The sequence below is a fragment of the Seriola aureovittata genome, chromosome 18 (genome assembly GCF_021018895.1).
Source record: "Seriola aureovittata isolate HTS-2021-v1 ecotype China chromosome 18, ASM2101889v1, whole genome shotgun sequence".
Lineage (NCBI taxonomy): Eukaryota > Metazoa > Chordata > Actinopteri > Carangiformes > Carangidae > Seriola > Seriola aureovittata.
In genome coordinates, this window is record NC_079381.1 from 5,566,815 (window position 1) to 5,588,431 (window position 21,617).

The window sequence follows — 21,617 nt, forward strand, 5'->3', positions numbered from 1 at the left end:
TTTTATGCCATACTATACTATGACGTTTTTTGGCATTTTTATGACTTACTATACTATGATGTTTTTTGGCATTTTATGCCTTACTACACTATGTTGTTTGATCCCTTGCCATTCTATGACGTTTTTATGACCTTTTATGCCATACTATACTATGACGTTTTTTGGCATTTTTATGACTTACTATACTATGACGTTTTTTGGCATTTTTATGACTTACTATACTATGATGTTTTTTGGCATTTTATGCCTTACTAAACTATGTTGTTCGATCCCTTGCCATTCTATGATGTTTTTATGACTTTCTATGCCTTAATATAGAAATATGTTTTTTTGGCGTTTTATGCCATACTATACTATGACGTTTTTTGGCATTTTTATGACTTACTATACTATGATGTTTTTTGGCATTTTTATGCCTTACTACACTATGTTGTTTGATCCCTTGCCATACTATGATGTTTTTATGACTTTCTATGCCTTAATATAGAAATATGTTTTTTTGGCGTTTTATGCCATACTATACTATGACGTTTTTGGGCATTTTTATGCCTTATTACACTATGTTGTTTGATCCCTTGCCATACTATGATGTTTTTATGACTTTCTATGCCTTAATATAGAAATATTTTTTTTTGGCGTTTTATGCCATACTATACTATGACGTTTTTTGGCATTTTTATGACTTACTATACTATGATGTTTTTTGGCATTTTATGCCTTACTACACTATGTTGTTTGATCCCTTGCCATACTATGATGTTTTTATGACTTTCTATGCCTTAATATAGAAATATGTTTTTTTGGCGTTTTATGCCATACTATACTATGACGTTTTTGGCATTTTTATGCCTTATTACACTATGTTGTTTGATCCCTTGCCATACTATGATGTTTTTATGACTTTCTATGCTTAATATAGAAATATGTTTTTTTGGCGTTTTATGCCATACTATACTATGACGTTTTTTGGCATTTTTATGACTTACTATACTATGATGTTTTTTTGGCATTTTTATGCCTTACTACACTATGTTGTTTGATCCCTTGCCATTCTATGACGTTTTTATGACCTTTTATGCCATACTATACTATGACGTTTTTTGGCATTTTTATGACTTACTATACTATGACGTTTTTTGGCATTTTTATGACTTACTATACTATGATGTTTTTTTGGCATTTTTATGCCTTACTAAACTATGTTGTTCGATCCCTTGCCATTCTATGATGTTTTTATGACTTTCTATGCCTTAATATAGAAATATGTTTTTTTGGCGTTTTATGCCATACTATACTATGACGTTTTTTGGCATTTTTATGACTTACTATACTATGATGTTTTTTGGCATTTTATGCCTTACTACACTATGTTGTTTGATCCCTTGCCATAACTATGACGTTTTTATGACCTTTTATGCCATACTATACTATGACGTTTTTTTGGCATTTTTATGACTTACTATACTATGATGTTTTTGGGCATTTTTATGCCTTACTACACTATGTTGTTTGATCCCTTGCCATACTATGATGTTTTTATGACTTTCTATGCCTCAATATATAATAAAGTTTTCTATACCTTCCTATTCTATGACGTTTTTGTGCCTTCTATGAAGTTTTTATAACTTACTATACTGTGACGTTTTTATGCCTCACTATACTATGTTGTTTTTTTGCCTTAATAAACTATGAAGTTTTTATGCCTTACTATACATTGACATTTTCTATGCCTTACTATGCTATTTTGTTTGTTATGCCTTACTATACTATAAAGCTTTTATAACTTGTTATACTATGATGTTTTTTGCCTGACTATTCTATGCTGTTTTAATGCCTTAATATACTATGACGTTTTTTTGGCATTTTTATGACTTACTATACTATGATGTTTTTTGGCATTTTATGCCTTACTACACTATGTTGTTTGATCCCTTGCCATAACTATGACGTTTTTATGACCTTTTATGCCATACTATACTATGACTTTTTTTGGCATTTTTATGACTTACTATACTATGATGTTTTTGGGCATTTTTATGCCTTACTACACTATGTTGTTTGATCCCTTACCATACTATGATGTTTTTATGACTTTCTATGCCTTAATATAGAAATATGTTTTTTTGGCGTTTTATGCCATACTATACTATGACGTTTTTTGGCATTTTTATGACTTACTATACTATGACGTTTTTTGGCATTTTTATGACTTACTATACTATGATGTTTTTTGGCATTTTATGCCTTACTACACTATGTTGTTTGATCCCTTGCCATACTATGATGTTTTTATGACTTTCTATGCCTTAATATAGAAATATGTTTTTTTGGCGTTTTATGCCATACTATACTATGACGTTTTTGGGCATTTTTATGCCTTATTACACTATGTTGTTTGATCCCTAGCCATACTATGATGTTTTTATGACTTTCTATGCCTTAATATAGAAATATGTTTTTTTGGCGTTTTATGCCATACTATACTATGACGTTTTTTGGCATTTTTATGACTTACTATACTATGATGTTTTTTGGCATTTTATGCCTTACTAAACTATGTTGTTCGATCCCTTGCCATTCTATGATGTTTTTATGACTTTCTATGCCTTAATATAGAAATATGTTTTTTTGGCGTTTTATGCCATACTATACTATGACGTTTTTTGGCATTTTTATGCCTTATTACACCATGTTGTTTGATCCCTAGCCATACTATGATGTTTTTATGACTTTCTATGCCTTAATATAGAAATATGTTTTTTTGGCGTTTTATGCCATACTATACTATGACGTTTTTGGGCATTTTTATGCCTTATTACACTATGTTGTTTGATCCCTTGCCATACTATGATGTTTTTATGACTTTCTATGCCTTAATATAGAAATATGTTTTTTTGGCGTTTTATGCCATACTATACTATGACGTTTTTTGGCATTTTTATGACTTACTATACTATGATGTTTTTTGGCATTTTATGCCTTACTACACGCTGTTGTTTGATCCCTTGCCATACTATGATGTTTTTATGACTTTCTATGCCTCAATATATAATAAAGTTTTCTATACCTTCCTATTCTATGACGTTTTTGTGCCTTCTATGAAGTTTTTATAACTTACTATACTGTGACGTTTTTATGCCTCACTATACTATGTTGTTTTTTTGCCTTAATAAACTATGAAGTTTTTATGCCTTACTATACATTGACATTTTCTATGCCTTACTATGCTATTTTGTTTGTTATGCCTTACTATACTATAAAGCTTTTATAACTTGTTATACTATGATGTTTTTTGCCTGACTATTCTATGCTGTTTTAATGCCTTAATATACTATGACGTTTTTTTTGGCATTTTTATGACTTACTATACTATGATGTTTTTTGGCATTTTTATGCCTTACTAAACTATGTTGTTCGATCCCTTGCCATACTATGATGTTTTTATGACTTTCTATGCCTTAATATAGAAATATGTTTTTTTGGCGTTTTATGCCATACTATACTATGACGTTTTTTGGCATTTTTATGACTTACTATACTATGATGTTTTTTGGCATTTTATGCCTTACTACACTATGTTGTTTGATCCCTTGCCATTCTATGATGTTTTTATGACTTTCTATGCATTAATATAGAAATATTTTTTGGGGGCGTTTTGTGCCATACTATACTATGACGTTTTTTGGCATTTTTATGACTTACTATACTATGATGTTTTTTGGCATTTTATGCCTTACTACACTATGTTGTTTGATCCCTTGCCATTCTATGATGTTTTTATGACTTTCTATGCCTTAATATAGAAATATGTTTTTTTGGCGTTTTATGCCATACTATACTATGACGTTTTTTGGCATTTTTATGACTTACTATACTATGATGTTTTTTGGCATTTTATGCCTTACTAAACTATGTTGTTCGATCCCTTGCCATTCTATGATGTTTTTATGACTTTCTATGCCTTAATATAGAAATATGTTTTTTTGGCGTTTTATGCCATACTATACTATGACGTTTTTTGGCATTTTTATGACTTACTATACTATGATGTTTTTTGGCATTTTATGCCTTACTACACTATGTTGTTTGATCCCTTGCCATAACTATGACGTTTTTATGACCTTTTATGCCATACTATACTATGACTTTTTTTGGCATTTTTATGACTTACTATACTATGATGTTTTTGGGTATTTTATGCCTTACTACACTATGTTGTTTGATCCCTTGCCATACTATGATGTTTTTATGACTTTCTATGCCTTAATATAGAAATATTTTTTTTTGGCGTTTTATGCCATACTATACTATGACGTTTTTTGGCATTTTTATGACTTACTATACTATGATGTTTTTTGGCATTTTATGCCTTACTACATTATGTTGTTTGATCCCTTGCCATACTATGATGTTTTTATGACTTTCTATGCCTTAATATAGAAATATGTTTTTTTGGCGTTTATGCCATACTATACTATGACGTTTTTGGGTATTTTATGCCTTACTACACTATGTTGTTTGATCCCTTGCCATACTATGATGTTTTTATGACTTTCTATGCCTTAATATAGAAATATGTTTTTTTGGCGTTTTATGCCATACTATACTATGACGTTTTTTGGCATTTTTATGACTTACTATACTATGATGTTTTTTGGCATTTTATGCCTTACTAAACTATGTTGTTCGATCCCTTGCCATTCTATGATGTTTTTATGACTTTCTATGCCTTAATATAGAAATATGTTTTTTTGGCGTTTTATGCCATACTATACTATGACGTTTTTTGGCATTTTTATGACTTACTATACTATGATGTTTTTTGGCATTTTATGCCTTACTACACTATGTTGTTTGATCCCTTGCCATAACTATGATGTTTTTATGACCTTTTATGCCATACTATACTATGACCTTTTTTTGGCATTTTTATGACTTACTATACTATGATGTTTTTTGGCATTTTATGCCTTACTACACGCTGTTGTTTGATCCCTTGCCATACTATGATGTTTTTATGACTTTCTATGCCTTAATATACAATAAAGTTTCCTATAACTTCCTATTCTATGACGTTTTTGTGCCTTCTATGAAGTTTTTATAACTTACTATACTGTGACGTTTTTATGCCTCAATATACTATGTTGTTTTTTTGCCTAAATAAACTATGAAGTTTTTATGCCTTACTATACAATGACATTTTCTATGCCTTACTATGCTATTTTGTTTGTTATGCCTTACTATACTATGAAGCTTTTATAACTTGCTATACTATGATGTTTTTGCCTGACTATTCTATGCTGTTCTAATGCCTTAATATACTATGATGTTTTTTTGGCATTTTTATGACTTACTATACTATGATGTTTTTTGGCATTTTATGCCTTACTACACTATGTTGTTTGATCCCTTGCCATAACTATGACGTTTTTATGACCTTTTATGCCATACTATACTATGACCTTTTTTTGGCATTTTTATGACTTACTATACTATGATGTTTTTGGGCATTTTTATGCCTTACTACACTATGTTGTTTGATCCCTTGCCATACTATGATGTTTTTATGACTTTCTATGCCTTAATATACAATAAAGTTTCCTATACCTTCCTATTCTATGACGTTTTTGTGCCTTCTATGAAGTTTTTATAACTTACTATACTGTGACGTTTTTTGGCATTTTATGCCTTACTACACTATGTTGTTTGATCCCTTGCCATAACTATGACGTATTTATGACCTTTTATGCCATACTATACTATGACGTTTTTTTGGCATTTTTATGACTTACTATACTATGATGTTTTTTGGCATTTTATGCCTTACTACACTATGTTGTTTGATCCCTTGCCATTCTATGATGTTTTTATGACTTTCTATGCCTTAATATAGAAATATGTTTTTTTGGCGTTTTATGCCTTACTACACTGGTGTAGTAGGTGTACAGTTATATAAATATCTATTTTTCTTTTATAAAGAAGCATTTTATGGACCTAATTTATTCCCGCATTCTGGGAGAGATGTACTGGTGTGGGCTGAAACTTTCATGCTTTAGTCATAAAATGCACAGTTGTTTTGCCTACCTGCCCCTCTAATATGTTAGAGCACCAATTTTATGGAAGAACAACGATGCAAAATACAAAGACCAGTTTAATCATAATATGGTAACACTGACATGAATGTACATTGTGTAGAAATTCAGTCTTGATTTAATTCTTTTCTTTTGCAGAAAGCAGACCACCTGATGTTCATGAACCAAAATGTGATCACGTGTAACAAAGATGTGGGGAATTGAACATTATCAAAAAATAGTGCAACTTTAATCTGCATTTTTAGAACACTAATATAACCCTGGTTAAGGTTGAGGCAACTAAAACCATTCCAGCTAGACAGCTAAAACTGCTCATTTACTTTTGTTTGGGCCACAGATCTTTACATAAGAACAGCCAAAACTATGTACTGTTTGTTACTACACTCAGGAGTCAAACTTTGTCTTGTAGTGGTAACATAAACCAAATAACCTGAGCTGTCATTTTACCTGCACATCTAAAACCAGACTCCAACATTCAAGGTTTTGTCTGCGTCTGGGTAAATCTCCTCCGAGCAGTGCTGGGTATGTCTGTATATGTGGGGGAGGGACAGCAAATGAGGCAGATCGGTTTGTAATCCATACAAACCAGCAGCTTCCAACACTGGAGTGCAATTATGTATTAGAGGAACTCACTGTGGCTTCACCGCCACCCCTCATAGACACATACACACACACACACACACACACTGATGACTTGTATTCAGGTCAGCTTTCATACATTTTGGTTAAGAGTTGTGATATTTAAGCTGATATTCAATATGTATGACTATGTATGTGTGACTATGTAAAATTAAACAGACTGTCATAAACAGACATTTCCATGAATCCAGTAAAGTCATTTTAAAAATGTAAAGCATCAGTATCAGAATGTGGAAAATTTCGGTTTTAAGAAGCTGTGTTATCTCCTGTATTGATGTTCTTCCTCATTAGAGTCAGTGAGTGCTTGAGCTTCTGTCTTTGCACTGTGATCTGTACACGGCTCACAAACTTACCAGTCATCAGTCGCACCTCCCTGCTCTCCATTTTTCTCAAGTATTGATCCATCAGACTCATCTCCCTACCAAAATTACTATTGATCCAATGCCACCATTTCTGTTTTCATCATTTAAAAAGAGCTACTACCAGGCAATAAGATACAACACATATGCACTCTGTGCATATATATTTGTGTGTGTGTGTGTGTGTGTGTGTGTGTGTGTGTGTGTTTTTTTTTTGTGTGTGTGTACCTGACTGCAGTGGTGCTGAAGGAGGCAGAGGAGCGGGTGGAGATGTAGGGGTAGTGTTTGGTGTCCAGCTTATCATCAATAGCATCCTGCAGGGTGAGAAAAGTACAAAACAGATCTTTGTAAGCCACATTGTCTGCCTTATGTACACGGACACACACACATACAAACACACTTGAATAGGGGCTTTGCAGTTTGCAACACGTCTCTTAGCAACCGTGTATGGTTGAATAATGAAGGTCCATTGAAGAATTGGCTTTGCACAAATAACGGGTTAAACACAGTTGATGACAGAGAGGCTGTTAAAATAGATGTTTGACTCAGGTTGTAGTGGGAGTGAGTCGACTGAAAAGTAAACAGTTCAACTCAAATGGATTCGCTTGCTGTTTAAGATTCGTGATTTAGGTTTGCATGAGGAAAAAAACAAAAAACAAAAAAAACACGTCTATAGTGGAGACAGCAGGTTAAATAAAGCCCTTTTTATGTAAAAATAAATAATATATACAAAAATGTAGGATAGATGAAATGGTGATTGAAGCCCTGCAGACACACCTCCATGATGTCCTTGACCAGTGGTGTCCAGCGGGACAGCTGGTAGGTCTGCTCGCTCACACGCTCCTTCCTGTCCAGCTTCTTTCCTCGGCGGAGGGTGGACTGACGATCGAGAGAAGAAACAAGGATAAATAATCATCAGAATCACCTGTGTCTCTCTCACACACACAAATCTGGAAACTGAACACAAACTGTTCTGTGAAACCGGCTTTTATCAGCAGCTACATGTCACGTGTCCAGGCAGCCACTGTCAGTCAAGTACAATAGAAATGATGTTGCAGAGACGCTTGATTATGAGAGGTAATCCATCACTGTAAACACTTAGTCATTTTCCTTTCTGTCAAAGTTATGTTACTGTGGGTGGTAACTGCAGATTGATAGGAAGAGCACTCTGAGGTGGTGACGCTTAAGTGTCTGAGTTTGGTCATCTCTTGGATTGAAAATGTTTCACATTGGCCACATCAACAAATTTCCTCCCGGACTCGAACACACCATCGTGACAGACTTTGAAACAGTCTGTGCTTTAAACAGCTTTGACATAATGCAGCATCAACAAGCAGCTACATCTACATTTCATGGAGACAGATTACCCATCTTAAGGAAACTGATATCCAGCACATAAACTGAAGGCAGAAAGTTAATAAAAATATCTTCAGTAATTCAAAAAGCTATGCTACAATATTGGAAATCAATGGAAGTCATGTAAAGAATCCACAGCTCCATTTGTAAATGAAGCTGTAACAACAGCAACAACAGTGTGACTCTGTAAGTCTCATTACTATTAGGACATCAAAGAAGAGATGGTCCATTTACAGATAAGAGTAAAGACTGAGAGGGCACGTCAAAGCAAAGTGACGACTGATAGACCTACAGACTGAAAGAAAAAGCACAGAAGAAGAGAGAGAAGAAAAACAGATAAAAGTTCAACATCTTACATCTGTGATGATGGGGACGCCCAGGTGAGCCATGTTGGTGATGATCTCACTGTCCTCAGGTGGGATCTGAGCGTGCTGGATCAGCTTGTTCAGATTCTCCTCTGTAATACCTGAACACACACACACACACACACACACACATCATATTAAACAACTGCATGACGTGTTTACATTTAATATGTTCAGCCTATTCTGTTACGAGGGGGAATTCATGTTTTGCTACTTGAGAGCAAAAATAAAATAATTTCATTTTAATATCACTGCACTTCCTGTTACTTAACTTCAGCAGCTTATTACAACAGCGCATGTCAGTGTTTTTCAGTCTTTTTTCTATCTGTATCTTGTGAAACATCATTTGCACAAGCTTGTGGTGGACAGGTGACTTGCTGAAGTTCACATCAGGCTGTAGTGGTTCACAGGGTTCAACAGGGACGACTTCACCAGCATTGAAACAGAGTTTTATAAACTTAAGATTTGATTTCGCCTGTGGGCTCCTCCTCACCGTTCTTGAGGAAAATGTAGAGCAGGATGATGCGGATCTTGTCATATGTGCTGACGTTGGCGTCCAGCAGGATGGGCACAATAGCTCTCATGGGGTCTTTGATCTTCTCTCCCTCAGCGTCTGTTCCCATAGCCAAATCCTGCAACAGAGAACTCAGGTCTCATACAGTGTTTTCCTCATTCAGATGGTGTGAGAGGCACAAAATCCTCCAGGACACGTTTCCAGAGACTAAAGCAAAAGCTTTTTATTTTTGATTCAACAAAGGAAGCATTTTAAAGATGACTGCATAATTTATCTGTGTGTAAGAAACACATCTACAGCACAGTATGACATAGTGATATTCATGTACGATACTCTACTCTCATCGTTTCCTCTCACCTGTTCCACGCGGCACAGCTTGTCCACTGTTCCCTGGTAATGCTTCATGCAGTCCTCAGCCAGCTGCAGGTGAGTGGAGTACTGGAGAAGACAAAACACACAGACTCAGCAGACACACTCACACTCACACACACACACACACACACACACACACACACACACACACACACACACACACACACACACACACACACACACACACACACACACACACACACACACACACACACACACACACACACACACACACACACACACACACACAACCAGGTAAACGTAGAGGTGACCAAACTTACCTTGCTGAGCTCCTTCTGGTACTGTGGCATCTTCTTCAGCATCTGGGACAGATCCCTCATTGTGGTCTGTCGAGACAAAAAGCAACACAGATTTACACGATAACACCAGCGTGATGATGTCACCAACAGTGTAAGACATCATAAGATAAAAGACAAAATTTTTGGTAGCAGACTATATTTACATTGGTTTAATCACATAGTGAGTAGTTGTTGCTCAGCACTTGAAGGGTTAAGTTTTAAAAGTAAATGTCGACCATTTGGGAACAGAAACAGCTCATAAACATAAAGCAGCTCTGTTCTCAAGTCTTTCATGACCAGCTGGATTGAACTTAATAACACTGGATGATGAACTTAAAGGCAATCCTGTGCGGAAGTTCGCCCTTGGCTAAACATGTGTAAAACACTGAAACAAAAGATGAAAAACATGAATCACAAACCTCAGGATTCATTTGTTTTCCTCTACCAACTGAAATTAAATAAGTGAAGATATAATATTCAACTCAATTCTGGTGAGACTTTCTGAGTCTATTCAAAGGAATAGTTCAACATGTTGGGAAATATGCTAATTTGCCTCCTTGCCAAGAGTTAGATTTGAAAACTGACACCACACCCATGTTTGTACTTTGAATATGAAGCTAGTTTTACAAGGCTATCTGTTTCCAGTCTACTGTAAATGCTATGCTAAGCTAATCACCTGCTGGTTCCGGCTTCATGTCCAATCACCAGACATGAGGGTGGTATCGATAGTATATTAAACTGCATATTTCCTGAAATGCATTACTATTCCTTTAGGCAAAAAGAGCTATTTCATATTACAAAGTTACTGAACATACACCCTGTTTATATACTGTCTACTCTAATAGTGTTTGACTCTTTTTTTCCCCCCCACACTGAATTTATTTACTTTGCCATGCACAAGCAATCAAAACAAGAACTCAGGAGTTTCTGAGAAATGAAAGAAAAGATCTTTCTTGTTAAATAATGCTGTCGTGTCCGTTCTGTATGTTCAGACTCTACCAGCTTCCTCTTTACCTTCTCTCCAGTGTTCATCCTCTTGCTGGAGGAAAAGTCCTTCAGCTGGCGTGTCACTTCCCTGAAAGACAGAAACACACAGAGCAAAGGAGGCACATTAACACATGAGAGAAGTGTTTGAGCATTGCTTCGTTCAGTATCAACAGACTGATTGAACACATGTATAAAGTGTGAAAAAAAACAGATGTACTCACTGGGACACCTCAGCTATGTGTTTGTGTCTCAGGCTCACCCACAGGTCATCGTCTTCATGCAGAAGCACCTCCTTCTCACGAGAGTCTCCGATGCCACTGGTCTCATACCTGAAGGAGAAAAAAGACGTAATTAAAACTTTAACAAAGCCCTCAAAGTCACGTATCTGTTTCGTCATTGTGTTTTTCGTACTTGTAGACGTCGTTTTCGATGGGCAGCAGGTCGTAGCCCATGGCCTGGAAGGTGAGCTCATGCAGGACAGGTGAGACGGGGTCAAACGCCCTGTCCAGGATGATCAGCTGTGAGCGAGCCTTATCTGGACCCTACAAAGAGAGAGAGAGAGAGAGAGAGAACAAGATACAAGAATGACGAGAGAAGACAGAACAAATCAAAAAGCAGGAGAAAATGAACAAGCTGACCTCTCCCATGGTGGGGTCGTCAGCCTTGTAGGCGTCCAGTTTGTCTTGAACCAGCTGGGCCAGGGTGGCGTTGTCCTTGTACTCCCTGACAGAATGACGGACAGATGGACAGACAAATGGAAGCATATGGAGGCAGACATGAAAGGGCAGACATAAAAAATAATTGTGAAGAGGAGAAGGAAGGAAGACAAGATTGACGTTCAAACAGGTAGATGAGACAAAACAATAAAGAAAGACAGTAAAAACATTGACAGGTGTGTAACAGCTCTGTCCCTGCCGCAGGTTCCAGAGGACACTGGTCCCAAAGCGGAAACAGTCATTTTGGTAACCATGCTGAATCAGTACTGTAACAGTCACATTTGCTGACTCTTTCCAAAAACGGACATTAGATGATCTATAACGCCTTCTGAGTCTTTGCAGCACCATCAGTTTTCTCCTCCCACACATCTCTGTGCAGAAGCCTTTTGCATTAAGCACATAACTGACAACAACAAAAGTCACGTCTATTTTACAGCAGCAGTCCAGCAGAAATGCATCATGATGCAAAACACATCATTAATAATGACACTAATATACAACTAATCTGTGTTATTAGACAGAAAAAAGTGTTCCCTTTTTACCTTAAACAGACAAAATTAAATGGACGAATAGAAACGTGTCTTAATGCTCTTGAAATGACAGCAGAAAGCCACAGTGAACCCCTCCTCACTGTAGCACCCATGACTCCCCTCAACACCATATCTGTCCAAAACAGCTATTTCCACGAATGCCTTGAGATGCTAATGATGACCAGCCTGTACCCAGGGCTGCACCCTGCTGCTCACCCTCGGTATCTGACGGCAGGGTACTCCTTCAGGGTGGCGCAGAGCGTGGCCAGCTGCTCAGCCAGCCTCTCCATCACCGGGTTCTTCAGCTGGGTCTTGTGGGGGCTGTAGAAACTGTGGAAGGCATCTGGATTGTCCAGAGAGTACACCTGCACACACATGCACGCGTGCGCACACACACACACACACACACACACAAACACACACATTTACACTTTGCTCCAATAGTACTGTTTGCTGCTTTCCTACTGTAGCTGATTGAAGCTTTTTCACCTTCTCCTCTTATGTAATGTGCACAGTCATGTGTATTTGACAGGAACTGATTCCATGATGCTGATTTCACCATGACAACAGATTATATTCATCACACAGCGTCTGTGTGAAAGTCAGCAGGTCAGTGTGGACGGACTCTTGTATATCATCTCCTCTGTGGTTATCTCTTCTCCTTTCTTTGTTTTTATGCTCTTTGTTTTGACACTTTAATCACTTCTCCTTTGTCTGCCTCCTCTGAGAGGCTCTCATTCCTTTCCTCTCATTTTCTTTCCACCTCTGTGATTTTCTTGTTCCTCGGTTTTTCTATCTTTTTTCCATGTCTCCTTTTTTCTTCCCTCCTCCCTTTTCCTCTCCATTCTACCTTGTTTGCTCTCCTTCTCTCATGTCCTTAACCTCCTTCTCTCATCTTCTCTGCCTGCTCTCCTAACCTCTTCTCCCCTATGTCCCCTTTCCTCTCTTCCTATTTCACAGTTTCATCTCCCCTCTCCTCTTATTCCTATTTTCTCTTCCTCTCATCTTTCATCTTCTTGTTCCTCTCATTTCCTCGTCTTATGCCTCCTCTTTTCTCATCTTCTCCCATCTTCTCCCTTTGTCCACCTTCCTCTCCTCTCTCCTAATCTACTCCCTCGTTTCCTCCCCTTTCCTTTACTCATTTCTCTTCTTTTTTCCAATCCTCCTCTTTCTCCCCTTGCCTGTTTATTTTTCTCCTGCACTCATCTTTCCTTGTTTCCACTCCTCTGATTTCCTCCCCTCTTCTCTCCTGCATCACTCACTACCACTCCCTCCTCCCATCCCATCTGTCCACGGTCACATGACCACACTCCTGCGCTGCAGAAGGGTCCCTACGTTCGCCTGGCTGCCATTGGCCACCGCCTCCTGTGTGGATCCTGACTCATCCAATGGGGAAAGGGCATCAGCTTGTGGGGGTGGGGCTTTAAGGCAGCATTTTGCCTGGAGCAGAAAACCACTGACTCTGAATTAATTATAGTAGACAAGAGGGGAGCAAAGCATTGTGGGCCGAGCAGCATCTTCAGATAGTGAGAGGGTAAAGGATGGACAGAAGGAGAGGTGAGGGAGATAGAGAGGGGAGGATGAAGGGAGGGGGAAATTAGGAAAAAATATGGTCAGGGGGAGGGAAAGAATAAATATAAAAAGAAAGTAAATAAGAGGAAAAAATAAAAAGCTTGGTGCAAGTGGTGAGCAGAGAGAGTGCAAGCGACGTGCAAAGGCAGGGAAGGAGGAATGGCGGGATGAAAAAAACAGAGGGAGGGAGGGAGGGAGGGAGGAGGAAAGACATGATGGAGGCAGGAATTTGGAAATTTGGAAATTTAGCAAGGGTGGAGAGGCAGGTGGGAGGGAGGGGAGGCGATGTGACAAGTGTGAGTGAGTCTGGCAGTAAACAGAGTGACTGGTGAGTCAGCAGCATTGTGCCAAGCCACCACCTGAGTGTGTGTTTGTGTTTCTCTCTCTCTCCCACTCTCCGTCTCTTTTTATCCATCCCTGACGCTAACAACCCATAACCTCACTGTTGCTATTCCTGTCTGCGTCCTTTGCTGCATCTCTTTCCTCCCACCTGTCTTAATCGATCTCTCACTGCTCTTCCTCAAGCTTTCTATCTCTGGATCTCTCTCTTTCTCTCTCTCTCTGTGGTTTTCACTCACAGCCACTAACAAACAATGAAAGTCAACCTTTCATTCACCGCCTTAAGAGGAAAAAAGAGGGGACAATAATTCAAGGGCCAGATGCATAAATGTCTCTCTCTCTCTCTCAACCATCTGTTTACATATCAATACTTCACTTGTCAATGAAAAGACCAGCAAAGAAAACATGCAATTTTTCTGACTGTGTCTCATTGATTCGATTCTGAAACAGCCCCCAGAACAGCGTCACCATGCAAGACACACCTCACACACACACACACGGCTGGATGTCTACCTGAGACTCGTAGGGCAAGAATGCGATGTTGATCTCCGTCAGAGTCTTTATGGTTTTGGAAGCGCGGCTCTTCACCAGCTCGTTGAACAGAGGATCAGGGCAGGCTGGAGAGGAGGGAAACAAGCAGCAATAGCTTGAGTTTTATATTTTTTATGGCTGATCATTGTTCTCTTATCACAACCGAAACCTTTTATCAGAATGACAGCAACTGAAGGAAAGCAGGATCTAAGGATGTAATAAACAGCTATGTATTTTTGTGCAGAGGGGGATTCCACTTGCAGTGAGGTTTCCAGAGGATGTTTGGTCACGGAAACACTACCGAGTTAACATTGTTGTGGGTGATACACGTCATTCATTTATGATGTTTGTTAGGAGATCCTCTCTTCCTGCGCTTCCTCAAACACACACCTGCCAGACTAGATTATGATTTCTAATATTATATGTGATGACTGATTGTTTAAACATTAACAGCCACAAAAATGTATTTGTCATCACTCAGGGTATACGAGAAAAATCCGATCACATCGGCTGTTGGCAATTTCACAGGGTGACTATAGGACGATCTGACAATGGGGAGATCACACCACCTTACCCAAAAACCAACACTCACCACTACTGAGAGCGCTAACAACTTTTAAAAAAAAAAAAAAAAAAAAAAAAAAAAAAAAAAAGTGTCCCTTCAAATACAGTACTGTGCAAAAGTTTTAGGCAGGTGTGAAAAAAATGCTGTAAACTAAGAATGCTTTCAAAAATGGAAGTGTTAGTTTATTTTAATCAATTAACAAAATGCAGTGAATGAACAGAAATCTAAATCAAATCAATATTTGGTGTGAACACCCATTGCTTTCAAAACAGCATCAATTCTTCTAGGTACACTTGCACACAGTTTTTGAGATCCACAGATCTTCTGTGGATGTAGGCTTCCTCAAATCCTTCTGTCTCTTCATGTAATCCCAGACAGACTCCATGATGTTGAGATCAGGGCTCTGTGGGGGCCATACCATCACTTCCAGGACTTCTTGTTCTTCTTTACGCTGAAGATAGTTCTTAATGATATCAGATGTACGTTTGGGGTCGTCGTCCTGCTGCAGAATAAATTTGGGGGCAATCATACGCCTCCCTGATGGTATTGCATGATGGATAAGTATCTGCCTGTATTCCTCAGCACTGAGGACACCATTAATCCTGACCAAATCTCCAGCTCCATTTGCAGAAATGCAGCCCCAAACTTGCAAGGAACCTCCACCATGCTTCACTGTTGCCTGCAGACACTTGTTATTGTACCACTCTCCAGCCCTTCTGCGAACAAACTGCCTTCTGCTACAGACAAATATTTCAAATTTTGACTCATCAGTCCAGTTCACCTGCTGCCATTTTTCTGCACCCCAGTTCCTATGTTTTCGTGCATAGATGAGTCGCTGGGCCTTGTCTCCATGTCGGAGGTATGCGGTTTTGGCTGCAACTCTTCCATGAAGACCTCACCTTGGTAGCAGAGTTTGGCTGTTCCTCACCCAGTTTTAAGCCTCCTACACAGCTGTTTCTGTTTCAGTTAATGACTGTGTTTCAACCTTCATGTGAAATTGATGATCATTAGCACCTGTTTGGTATAATTGGGTGATCATACACCTGACTATAATCCTACAAAATCCCTGACTTTGTGCAAGTGTACCATAAGAATTGATGCTGGTTTGAAGGCAAAGGGTAGTAACACCAAATATTGATTTGATTTAGATTTTTCTTTTGTTCGCTCACTTTGCATTTTGTAAATTGATAAAAAATTATTATAATATAAATATTATTCATATTTTTGAAAGCATTCTTAGTTCACAGCATTTTTTCACACCTGCCTAAAACTTTTGCACAGTACTATATATAAAAAAGCCAAAAAGAAACCCTGCCTATCTGCCACTGAGGCAGTGACAAGGAGAAAAACAAAGTGACACCAGGAAAGAAAACAAAAACATTACTAGATTGTACAAAGCAAAAAGCATAGAACACAAACAATAATAACAAGTAAAAAAGATGAATGACTTCATGACTTGGTGCCGAAGCAGCTCTTCCTGTTTATACTCACAGTCGGTGAAGAAAACGTGGGCTGCCTTGTATTTAGCTGAATGAGGGTCTTTGAAGTCTCCGATGAGGGTGTGGACAGACTGAGGGAGGAGAAACAGAGTCAGACCGTCACGTTCTGCTGAGTATTGATCACAGTTATATGTGCAAACTCGATTAAGCTTTATTGCCACGATGTTGCTGAAGCATTTACATTAACAGGATGAAGGCCTGAGCTAAATTAATAAATCACCATGTTAAACTTGCTAGTCACGCCAGTTAAGCTTATAAGAATTGACCACAGAGACCAAACAGAGCAAAATTAATATTTACTTGTGGAAAAGAAAAAAAAAACAACAACTAATAAAACAAAAAAAAACGAATGTCTTTGAAGCAGCAAAATATGGGAAAACCAGCAGATTAAAACACACTCTTTATATTTTTATCTAATTTCCTCTATTGCCAATTAAATAAATTGTTAAACTTTATATCTTGTCATGCTTTATTTCATTTATTGATTTGCAATTATTTATCTTTCTTTCATTATAGTAACCTATGGGTAAACCATTTGTTTTTTTTGTTGTGTTGTATATTATGCTTAAGGTACATTGTGAAACTTCTACAATCTGCTTTGGTAATACTGTAATTTAGTGTCACCAAACTAATTTGAATTTGAAAGAGCATGTGAACGTGTGTGATCTGTCTCGACTGAGTCAACAGCTGTGCGTCTGTATCTTCTCACTATGACTGACAGAGAGGGAGGGAGCATCCTTACCTTCTCTGTGGGTGTAATCAGGTAAATGGCTTCCAGGCTGGGAAGAGGCTCTCGCCGCTTGTTGATGTCCTCCACGACTAGAGGGACAGAGGGAACAAACATGTATGTAAACAGTTACGGTGCTACATACACAAGCAGACTACAGGAAAGTGTCACGGTCCAGAGAAACGATAGTGTGTGACCGTTGTGTCTTACTGGTGATGCCCTCTGTCATGATGTCTGTCATCTTGCAGCAGGACGACAACATCCTCATGCTCAGCTGGTCCACAATCAGCGCCTGGCAACAGGGGAGAAGACAGTGACTATACAAACACACTTTATTACTTCTATTACATGTGGCTAACAGTAAAACTGTCTCATTCGATTAAAAGCTCTACAGTAGGGACATTTTGTGGAAACAATTATGGAAAAAGCAAACATGGCAGCTTGCATGTGATGTACAATATCCAGTTCAGTCAGCAAGCTGCTGGATTACAACTTAGATTTGGAGTTTTGTCTTAAGTCTTGATAAAAAAGAATATCCCACACACTGCTCTTGCTCAGCATCACAATTTATTGATCATCCTAATGCTTCGGTCTCTCTAGACCTTCGTCAGTGGTAACTTCAACACTTCTAACAACCATGATCTTAAATAAATAATATTCCAATTATCATGTGTGCCCAGGTGTGGGACAAATATTCTCCCAAGGGAGTGTCGTCCAATCATTGACAGTGATTTGTGTGCACTCTTTCATATTATATTCAACATATATATATATACATGGAAGAGAGAAAGAAAAATATATATAAATATACAAAAACAGTAAGATATCACATGATCAAATCTATTGATGAAATCTATTGAAATCTTTTCTTTTCCAGAATGCACAATATCAAATATTTATATGTCAAAATGGATCAAATACACTTTTACACACTTTTGTCACTTTACAAACTGACGAAGCTGCAGGATTTTGATTTGATTTGATTTGATCTAAGTGCTGCAACACTTGTCTGGGTGACATGTCACTAAAATATCAGGATGCAGTCTTCCACATCGCTATTAGACCAACAACTTTTTATCTCTAGCATTTTCTCCTAAATGTGAACTTCTTACCTTCCATTCTCCCTTCTTCTTCACCTTCTTGATTACATCGTTCATAATCTCTGTAAATCAGAATAAAAACAAACACCATCAGGAATCTGAGGGATGCAAGATGATCTGATGAGCGAAGATGTTTTAATGTATTTTGTAAACAGGGAATATCCATGAATACATACAAGAATACAAGAACAGGTGCTATTTCCCCCAAGTAAGCTAATACCCCACCTTCACAACTCCTTCATATTCATTTGAACAAATGTTGACTTACAATAACTAAATAGACATCAGGGGGATATAGCGTGTATGACAACACCTGCAGGCCTGATTTCTACCACAGTGACAGCTGATGTCATATCACTTGTTGTATCCAAAGAGAGATTTTCATTTTTATTTCTGCATGATATTTCTGTCAATATTTTCAATAATATTGGAATCACAAATGCATAATTACAATAATCCATATGTTTTAAATACATATACTGCAATGATAATGTTAACCATGTTCTAAATATGGAGAACAGTCACGCTAAGAAAATAACAAAAATAACTGTATTTAGGAATAAAATAAAGAATAAATACACATAGAAAATCCTTCAAAAAACACTGACAATCATCAGCAACATGTTATTGTTTTCCTGTAGATGTAAAAAGTAAAAAAGTAGAAAGTAAAGTACTGCTATGAGATATATATTTTTTAGTAGTTTTAGGGATAACATGATTGCGTCAGAATCAATGAGTTTATTCTTACAAGTCAGGATTGTATTAGTCTACAATAAAGTATAAAAGCATGAATAAAAACCAGTGGAAATTACCAACATTATCCTGTCCTACTAGTATAGGTTAATAAATCCCATAATGCAATTCTTTCACTGGAGGAAAATAACGTGACAAAGTCAAATATGGCCTGCAACAAGGTCACTGAGCACAGATCTACACTAGTGGAATAAATCCTGTTGATGAGGAGTGATTAAAAACTGCTGGGAAGTGATTCTGCTTTGATTTCAAAGATCTACATGTCGAAAATAATCTCATCCACTGCGAGGTCACATCGCGATGGCAATGTTTATTCGGCAGCAACTGATATTGGCCTGATCATCGTGCCAGCAATCTGCCAGCCGTATTAGGATAAATCCATTTAGGGTGAATTACTGTTTAACATCATGCTGGATCACTGTGAATATAACCCGCTAAGCCCTTCGGCTGGTCGCTAAAACCTGAGGCCACAAAGATACTGATGGATTACCACAGATTAAAAAGGACTCGCACAGAAAAGATTACAGATCACAGAACACACATCGAGTAAAAATCAGGGATGTGTTTACTTGAGTCAGCGCTTGTGATTTCTGCCTCCTAAAAGAAAACATTAATAAAGTCTTCCAGGCGATGAAGACAGTAGCTGCTCATTGGCTCTTTTCACAGCAAGAGGGTGCAGCTGTACGCAAGCAATAGGATAGATAGATAGATAGATAGATAGATAGATAGATAGATAGATAGATAGATAGATAGATAGATAGATAGATAGATAGGATGGCTGAAAGGAAGCATAGATGGAAAATTAGGAAGCGTGACAAAAAGGATAGCTAGGATGGATGAAAAAAGAAAGGTTAGACAGATAGACAGACAGAGCTCACCTCCTGTGAGTCAGAGGAACTGTATCTGACCTCCTGTGGGACATATGGTCTAGGAATATTATTCTCACTAAATGACAGAGATTCCCTGACTCAGCTTCAGTCTATTCCCAGCGTCTTCTGTGTCCTGTTCATTTAGCTGCTGTCTCAGCAAAGCAGAAGCTAATACAAAACCAAAGAAACTTTTATTTTATTAGGGAGCAAACACTTTGGATGTGGAGTTTTTGAAAAATCTGTGCTAAAAGTTCAAAGTAACGGTTGTAAAATTAAAGCTCATGTTCATTCCTTAAAAAATCAACTTGTTTTTTTCATCCAGCGGCGCCTCTAGGCCACAGGATGAGACACTACAAACAAAGCAGCGGTGGGGAAATCCGTCACACGTGTTCCCTTTTCCTCTGCTGCAGCTGATGTGTTTTCTCTGGATCTGTGCTGCAGCATTTTTCTGATAGAGCTGCAAGAATGAAAATCTCCAGTCCCTGAACAAGTATATTATAAACTCATATTTAAAAAAGATGATTAATTAATTTGAAATATGCCACACTCATTTTTGTCCAAGATACAGTCTCTTACACATAGATGTCGATTAACAACACCATAACTAAGATTTTCAATGGGCTGCTTTCATTACTACTTCCTGTTTTAACACCCCTGACAGACAAACTCTGGTCAGTGTTGTTGTTAGTCTGGGAGAATACACACACGAGCGTGTTCTAGCCTATCATGTATGTTGTGTTGAATATTAAAGCTACACTGACATTATCTTTATAAAAAACAATAATGGGTCAAATTATCAAAAGATGTCTCTTGTAGTGATGGACCCACAGAGAAGTACCACCCGACTCTGCAGCTCCCTTTAGCACTACAGAGCATTTTAGCATCTTTTAGCTAATTGTTTTGGTTTTCTGGCCCATTAACTCCACTCTCGTCCCCTTTGCTCCCAGTAGCACCAGTAGCACCAGGCAGCAAATAAACTCTGATAAACCCTCTGTGCGATACTTGCCCCGAACCTCAAAAACAAACAAAAAAAGTTAGCTAGTGGCTAACTGCATCTGTTAGCTAGCTAGACACAGTTAGCAACTAGCTAACAGTTTCTGCCAAAATAGTGGAGCATTTAACAGCTACAGGGACAGATATTTTATATAGAGGTTGGTGGAGGCCAAAACCAGAGCTAAAAGGAGAGTAAATATTGTTATTGAATTGATTAAGAGAATGATGTTCTGTGTCTGCTGCATGAAGTCGCTCTGTGTGAATTGTTCTGCACAATTTTAAAGCCCCATTTAATCTACCTGACTGTGTGGTCACGTGCAAACTGTCTTGAGCTGATTTTTCAGATCACAATATATTTTATCTTATTTTTGGTCAAATGTGAAAGGTTTTATCTGTCTAGTTTAATGTAGACAGTCGAAATAGTCTGCAACCTCAGGAAT

At 37.8% G+C, this 21,617-nt stretch overlaps 1 protein-coding gene across 2 annotated transcripts in view; it reads right to left on the bottom strand.

The window, feature by feature from the left end:
- Positions 1 to 21,617, bottom strand: part of stxbp1a (syntaxin binding protein 1a) — a 50,808-nt gene that overhangs the window by 20,092 nt on the left and 9,099 nt on the right. For both annotated transcript variants that reach the window (XM_056404432.1, XM_056404433.1), the window contains exons 2-17: positions 18,575 to 18,624; positions 17,673 to 17,754; positions 17,478 to 17,554; positions 16,728 to 16,806; positions 14,654 to 14,757; positions 12,446 to 12,594; positions 11,622 to 11,706; positions 11,395 to 11,525; positions 11,205 to 11,312; positions 11,011 to 11,071; positions 9,979 to 10,044; positions 9,683 to 9,763; positions 9,305 to 9,443; positions 8,803 to 8,912; positions 7,868 to 7,969; positions 7,319 to 7,404 (exon numbers count right to left, since the gene is read on the bottom strand). In XM_056404432.1, coding sequence (XP_056260407.1) covers positions 7,319 to 7,404; positions 7,868 to 7,969; positions 8,803 to 8,912; positions 9,305 to 9,443; positions 9,683 to 9,763; positions 9,979 to 10,044; positions 11,011 to 11,071; positions 11,205 to 11,312; positions 11,395 to 11,525; positions 11,622 to 11,706; positions 12,446 to 12,594; positions 14,654 to 14,757; positions 16,728 to 16,806; positions 17,478 to 17,554; positions 17,673 to 17,754; positions 18,575 to 18,624 — 1,510 coding nt within the window. The remainder of the gene's footprint in view (positions 1 to 7,318; positions 7,405 to 7,867; positions 7,970 to 8,802; positions 8,913 to 9,304; positions 9,444 to 9,682; positions 9,764 to 9,978; positions 10,045 to 11,010; positions 11,072 to 11,204; positions 11,313 to 11,394; positions 11,526 to 11,621; positions 11,707 to 12,445; positions 12,595 to 14,653; positions 14,758 to 16,727; positions 16,807 to 17,477; positions 17,555 to 17,672; positions 17,755 to 18,574; positions 18,625 to 21,617) is intronic.